At 47.8% G+C, this 7,500-nt stretch overlaps 1 protein-coding gene across 1 annotated transcript in view; it reads left to right on the plus strand.

Annotated features, from left to right (window-relative positions):
* The window catches only part of wnt2bb (wingless-type MMTV integration site family, member 2Bb), a 29,890-nt gene that overhangs the window by 17,430 nt on the left and 4,960 nt on the right, over nucleotides 1-7,500 (plus strand). Inside the window, exons 4-6 of the mRNA XM_063207855.1 lie at nucleotides 3,622-3,809; nucleotides 5,900-5,989; nucleotides 6,677-6,941. Coding sequence (XP_063063925.1) covers nucleotides 3,622-3,809; nucleotides 5,900-5,989; nucleotides 6,677-6,941 — 543 coding nt within the window. The remainder of the gene's footprint in view (nucleotides 1-3,621; nucleotides 3,810-5,899; nucleotides 5,990-6,676; nucleotides 6,942-7,500) is intronic.

The following is a 7,500-nucleotide window of genomic DNA, read 5'->3' on the forward strand; positions in this document are numbered from 1 at the left end:
CACTTTGTTATGGCCCAATGTAAATGGACAGCACTGAAATGAAACAGTTTAAAACGGAATTGAATTGTGTGTTTAATCTTGAGGTGTTGCCGGAGCGATTTGTATAGCCAGATGAAGTAGTCTTTGTGTGTGTGTGTGTGTGTGTGTGTGTGTGTGTGTGTGTGTGTGTGTGTGTGTGTGTGTGTGTGTGTGTGTGTGTGTGTGTGTGTGTGTGTGTGTGTGAGAGAGAGAGAGAGGGGAGAGAGAGAGAGAGAGAGAGAGAGAGAGAGAGAGAGAGAGAGAGAGAGAGAGAGAGAGAGGGAGAGAAAGAAAGTGTGTGTGTGTGTGTGTGTGTGTGTGTGTGTGTGTGTGTGTGTGTGTGTGTGTGTGTGTGTGTGTGTGTGTGTGTGTGTGTGTGTGTGTGTGTGTGTGTGTGTGTGTGTGTGTGTGTGTGTGTGTGTGTTCCTGTATGTTTATGGGTATTAATCAGTGTTGTTTAATTCTGTTGATTAATCTCTCGGCTTGTTTGACTTTGCTACTTGGGAGTGCTGACTGGTGCTATGTACACACAGCTGGGGCGGATCTGGAATGCGATTGGTTACCTGCTCTGACACGGCCTGATCCTCAGAATACTATTGGCTACCTGCTCTGATACCTCAGAATTCTATTGGCTGCCTGCTCTGACACGGCCTGATCCTCAGAATACTATTGGCTACCTGCTCTGATAACTCAGAATTCTATTGGCTGCCTGCTCTGACACGGCCTGATCCTAAGAGTTCTATTGGCTGTCTGCTCTGACACAGTCCAAGACCATGATTTGGTAGTTGTGTTGACAGTTAACTCGTTGGATGACGAAACCTGTATATAGCCTATACAATCTGACATTGGCTTTCTAGCTGTTTTGGCCAAAGCTGCTCCTCATAACGTGATTGACTGGCTGCCTTGTCTGCTTCTTGGAAGAGGATTGGCCGTGTGCTCTGACTCAGGAGAGTAGGCTATTGGTCGGCTGTTCTGACCTGGTCTGCTCCATGTGGGTCGCTGGTCTGGTTTGGGTTCTAGATCACCTGTGGTGTTCTTTTTAGTCAGGTGTGGTTTGGGTTCTAGATCACCAGGTGTGGTTTGGGTTTACCATGACTCGTGAGCAGTGATATCTCCTTTGATTTGGGTTCAACATGAGCAATGATATCTCCTCTATCCGGTCTGGTTTGAGTTTGGGTTCTAAATGGCCAGTGCAGTCTACTCCGGTGTGGTTTGGGAGAAGCCCTACTACAGGCCAATTCATTTGGCGGCCCGAGGGCCACATGCGGCCCTGACACGGTCCACATGCGGCCCAGATGTCCCCCAGCTGTAGCCATACACACACTGCAGTTTTGATAATTCAGTACAACACATGGTTTTCTTCTGAATCGCATGCTTGCCTTGTACACTGAGCATTTAATGTGGTTAGGTTTTAGGTTTAACATTATTTGTAGACTCCTGATTTGAAGTGTCATTTCCATGTTAGTGATGGCTGAAAACGTGCGGCCCGACTTTAGTTCATGGTTTGGAAATGTGGCCTCAATGAAATTCTAATTGAATAGCCCTGACCTGCTACATACTCCGGCCTGATTTCAGTCCTATATGACCAGCTAGCTAACTGTGCTAAGCAGCTAAGTGAAAATTAACAAGTAACAAGTAACCATGGCTTCAAGAAATGCTGATCTGGGTTTGGTTTGAGCAGTGCCTGTCTATTGCTTTTCTATTCTGGTGTAGTTTGAAAGTTTCAAAGTTAATTTATTTAACAAAGTGACAGCATACTGTATATTAATAGCATTTAGGACAAAGGCAAAATATGCAAAATTATAACCATGTGGCCTAATGTCGATCTGTTGCCCCTTTTCAGGTTTGATGGCCCTTTAAAAAGAAATGATAAGATATTGCACGCATTTTAAAATAAATGATACAAAAATAAGTTAAAAAGAGTTATGTTGACAGCTTGGCTAGTATGGTGGGCGGCGGCTTCCAGTGTTGTGTCTTTATCAGAGCACTCATGCAGAACTTATTTTCATACCACTTACTCACAACACAGACAATCCCTCCAGAGGACTACACTGGAATAATATTTAAATCTCTCTCTCTCTCTCTCTCTCTCTCTCTCTCTCTCTCTCTCTCTCTCTCTCTCTCTCTCTCTCTCTCTCTCTCTCTCTCTCTCTCTGTGTGTGTGTGTGTGTGTGTGTGTGTGTGTGTGTGTGTGTGTGTGTGTGTGTGTGTGTGTGTGTGTGTGTGTGTGTGTGTGTGTGTGTGTGTGTGTGTGTGTGTGTACTGATTAAGCTGACATTGGTGAATGATGGTGTTTGGAAAACAGAGACATTTACTGTCAAACAAGACACTCTGTCCTCCCCACCTCCACCTCTCTCTCTCTCCCTCTCCACCTCCACCTCCACCTCTCCCTCTCCACCTCACCAACTCTCTTCCCTCTCCACCTCTCCTCTCTTCTCCTCTCCTCTCTTCACTAACTCTTAACCTTCTCCCCTTCCTCTCCTCTCCTCTCCTCACTAACTCTTAACCTTCTCCCCTTCCTCTCCTCTCCTCTCTTCTTCTCCCCTTCTCCTCCTCTCCTCTCCTCACCTCTCCTCACTAACTCTTAATCTTCTTCCCTTCCTCACCTCCCCACCTCTCCCTTCCTCTCCTCTCCAGCTCTCTTTTCCTCTCCTCCTCCCCTCATTTCTCCACCTCCCTCCCCCCTCTATTGTATCTCTCTGTCCATCCATCTTCCTGTCTGATTAGGAGAGGGGGTTTTCCTCCCACACCCATGTTCTCTGTCTGCCCCTCTATCTATCCCTCTGTCGGCCTGTCTGCCTGCCTGTTTGTCTATCTATCTATATGTCTGTCTGTCCGTCTGTCTGTCTATATATTCATATATCTGTCAGTCTTCTTGTCTTTGCTGTTTGCGCGCACCCGAAGACCTCGCCTGTCTGTCTGCTTGTAACCCTGTCTGTCTGTCCCTCTGGCTGCCTCTCTGTCTGTCTGTCTACGGCTCTGTCTAGCCTGTCTGTCTGTCTGTCTGTCTGTCTGTCTGTCTGTCTGCCTGTCTGTCTGTCTGGTTGCCTGTCTTTATATTTGTATTTCTGTCAGTCTGTCTGTCTGTCCATCTCCCTGACTACTGGTCTATCTAGCCTGTCTATCTGTCCGTCTGCCTGTCGGGCTAAGAGCTGGGCGCTACTTCGTATTATATATATGTCTGTCTGTCTGTCTGTCTGTCTGTCTGCTTGTCAGCCTGTCTTTCTGTCTGTCTGTCTGCCTGTCTGTCTGTCTGTCTGTCTGTCTGTCTGTCTGTCTGTCTGTCTGCCTGCCTGTCTGCCTGTCTGCCTGCCTGTCTGTCTGTCTGCCTGCCTGTCTGTCTGTCCGTATATATGCCTGCTTTTTTTCTGGCTTTCTTTCAAACCTGTGTGTCTGTCTGCATTGCCTGTCTGTCTGTATATCTGAATATCTGCTTATTATTCTTCACTTTCACACACAGAGACACATACACACACATACACACACACACACACACATACACACACACACACACACACACACACACACACACACACACACACACACACACACACACACACCGTTCCTCTCTCTCATCTGTCTCTGTGTGTCCTCCTGTGGTAGGTAGTCGTGAGGCTGCGTTCGTGTACGCCATCTCGTCGGCTGGGGTGGTGTACGCCATAACGCGCGCCTGTAGCCAGGGCGACCTGAAGGCCTGCAACTGCGACCCACTGAAACGCGGCCGAGCCAGCGACGAGCAGGGAGAGTTCGACTGGGGAGGCTGCAGCGACAACATCAACTACGGGATCAAGGTACGTAGAGATGTGTGTGTGTGTGTGTGTGTGTGTGTCCGGTGTGTCTGTGTGTCTGTGTGTCCGGGTGTGGAGAGTTCGACTGGGGAGGCTGCAGCGACAACATCAACTACGGGATCAAGGTATGTAGAGGGGTGTGTGTGTGTGTGTGTGTGTGTGTGTGTGTGTCCGGTGTGTGTGTCCGGGTGTGGGGAGTTCGACTGTGGAGGCTGCAGCGACAACATCAACTGTGGGATAAAGGTACGCAGAGGTGTGTGTGTCCGTGTGTGGGTGTGTGTGTGTGTCCGGTGTGTGTGTGAGTGTGTGTGTGGGGAGTTCGACTGGGGAGGATGCAGCGACAACATCAACTACGGGATCAAGGTATGTAGAGGGGTGTGTGTGTGTGTGTGTGTTTACTTACTTACTTACTTACTTTACTTTATTTGTTCAGGACATTGCACATTAATGAACATATACATACATGTACATATATGTAAACATGCCAGATTGTAGCCCAAGGGCTAATTTCCATCTGGTGTCCAATAGGCAGGCTAGATGTTTACAAGCAATAGACTTTAAAATAAAACAAACTGTTAGTAACAAAAGAAATAAAACCCACTACAGAAGCAAAAGGCATGCATGTAAATAAAAGGAAAAGAGAAAAGAAAAAGGTCCCAAAAAATAGGGCCATGTGTTATGTGAGTGTGTGTGTGTGTGTGTGCGTGTGTGCGTGTACACTGTGTAGAGGCTCAGACCATCAGTGTGAACATGTTTGTTGGGCTCGAAGCCACTTTTTATACTCCATCTTAAAGGTGGCTAAAGAGGGACATTCCCTTATATGCAGAGGAATAGAGTTCCATAATATGCCGCCTTTAGTGGATAATGCATTTTGACTGAAAGAGGTTTTCCTGAAAGGAATCTCTACATCTTTATTGACCACTGCTCGAGTTACTCGTGTTTGACGATATTTTATAAAATCCTGTAAACAAGGTGGCGCCAGGCCATGCAAAGTCTTATAAAGAAGACAGCTATAGGAGAATTTACAGAAATTGTCAAAACTCAATAGGTTGTACTTATCTAAAATGTTACAATGGTGGTATGAAAGAGGTTTTTTATCTAAAATGTTAAGTGCTTTTTTAAATAAACTCTCCACTGGTTTGAGAGTAGTGTGTGTGTGTCCGGTGTGTGTGTGTGTGTCTGGGTGTGGAGAGTTCGACTGGGGAGGCTGCAGCGACAACATCAACTATGGGATTAAGGTACGTAGAGATGTGTCTGTCTGTGTGAGTGTGTGTGTGTGTGTGTGTGTGTGTGTGTGTGTGTGTGTGTGTGGGGGAGAGTTCGACTGGGGAGGCTGCAGCGACAACATCAACTACGGGATCAAGGTATGTAGAGGGGTGTGTGTGTGTGTGTGTGTGTGTGTGTGTGTGTGTGTGTGTGTGTGTGTGTGTGTGTGTGTGTGTGTCCGGGTGTGGGGAGTTCGACTGGGGAGGCTGCAGCGACAACATCAACTACGGGATCAAGGTACGTAGAGATGTGTGTGTGTGTGTGTATGTGTGTGTGTGTGTGTGTGTGTGTGTGTGTGTGTGTGTGTGTGTGTGTGTGTGTGTGTGTGCGCGTGTGAGTGTGATCCAATCATCTAGCTGCATCGGCACACTCAAATTGTTGCGCATGCTCAGTTGTGAAAAGCTGTCACTCTCGTGCCGTTATGGAACTACTGCGCCTGCGCAGTGTCAAAAAACCTGTGAGAAAAGTGGCTTAAAAGGCTTTATTTTGACTTTTGATCAGTTTTTCACGGTGGTTTCAACCATATGGTTTTCACAACCGCTGGGTTCCCTCCCGTCCTATACTCAGTTTCCCCATTCATTTTTCCCATTTTACTCTCAGATCTGGTCTCACTAATCCTGAAGGCGTCAACAAGATGGTGGCGACTGTCCCATCTCGACCTAAACCGTCTCTGGCGTATATATGATATCATGTGTGTCCACGAGGCACAGGGGAGGGGGGTGTCTAGCACTGGTGATAACTTTATCTTTGTTGAATCCACTGCTAAGTGTTGTGCTCCAAAACTTTTTTTTTTGACAATGACAATAAATCTCTTTGAATCCTTTAAGTTTGCCAAGGAGTTCGTAGACGCCAAAGAGAGGTCCGTCAAGGACGCGCGTGCCCTCATGAACTTACACAACAACCGCTGTGGACGCATGGTGAGATATGAAACACACACACACACACACACATACACACACACACACACTCTCTCACACACACACACACACACACGCACACGCACACACACACACAGACCTCCACAACAATCACTATTGATGCATGGTGATTCTCTCTCTCTCTCTCTCTCTCTCTCTCTCTCTCTCCCTCTGTCTCTCTCTCTCTCTCTCTCTCTCTCTCTCTCTCTCTCTCTCTCTCTCTCTCTCTCTCTCCCTCTGTCTCTCTCTCTCTCTCCCTCTGTCTCTCTCTCTCTCTCTCTCTCTCTCTCTCTCTCTCCATCTCTCTCTCCATCCCTCATCCCTCTCTCAGGCGGTAAAGCGTTTCTTGCGTCTGGAGTGTGAGTGTCATGGTATTCGTGGGTCGGTGTTAGTGGACTACTGTATATCTGACTCTCTCTCTCTCTCTCTCTCTCTCTCTCTCTCTCTCTCTCTCTCTCATCCCTCCATCTCTCATCTCTCTCTCCATCCCTCATCCCTCTCTCAGGCGGTAAAGCGTTTCTTGCGTCTGGAGTGTAAGTGTCATGGCATTAGTTGGTCGGTGTTAGTAGACTACTGTATATCTGACTCTCTCTCTCTCTCTCTCTCTCTCTCTCTCTCTCTCTCTCTCTCTCTCTCTCTCTCTCTCTCTCTCTCCATCTCTCTCTCCATCCCTCATCTCTCTCTCAGGCGGTGAAGCGTTTCTTGCGTCTGGAGTGTAAGTGTCATGGCGTGAGCGGCTCGTGCACTCTGCGTACGTGCTGGTTGGCCATGTCGGACTTCCGCAAGACGGGCGACTTCCTGCGCCGCAAGTACAACGGCGCCGTGGAGGTGACGCTCAATCAGGACGGATCGGGATTCACCACAGCCAATCAGGACTTCCGGAAGGCCACCAAGAACGACCTGGTCTACTTCGAGAACTCGCCGGATTACTGCTTGATGAACAAGGCGGCAGGTGTGTACTGTACTGTAAACACACACACACACACACACACACACACACACACATGCACACACACACACACACACACACACACACACACACACACACACACACACACACACACACACGTACACATACGCACACACACACACACACACACACACACACACACACACACACACACACACACACACACACATACCAGTGGCGTAGGCAGAAAATGTAAATACTGTGGGCCTTTGGAAATTTAGTGTGGACCCCTTTTTTCACTTTAATAACAGGACGAAGTTCATTTTAATCCCTGGCACCGAATAGGCTATCAGGTCCCTATACGATGCTGCTGTGGAGCTTTGCGGAAGCCTGGAGCTTTGTCTAATTGACTCCTTCATACATACATGTACAGTATATTTCAAAGCACAGTGTGCTTTGGATGCATGCGTTACTTGAGGCACTGTGCAAAACAACAAAACGTTTTACCATTGACCTCCGCAGTTTCAAGTGCGTGCGTGCGTGTGTGAGTGAGTGAGAGAGCGAGCGAGAGAGAGAGAGTGCAGTGCGCGCGAGGGAGAAA

The sequence above is a fragment of the Engraulis encrasicolus genome, chromosome 10 (assembly GCF_034702125.1).
Source record: "Engraulis encrasicolus isolate BLACKSEA-1 chromosome 10, IST_EnEncr_1.0, whole genome shotgun sequence".
NCBI classification, from domain to species: domain Eukaryota; kingdom Metazoa; phylum Chordata; class Actinopteri; order Clupeiformes; family Engraulidae; genus Engraulis; species Engraulis encrasicolus.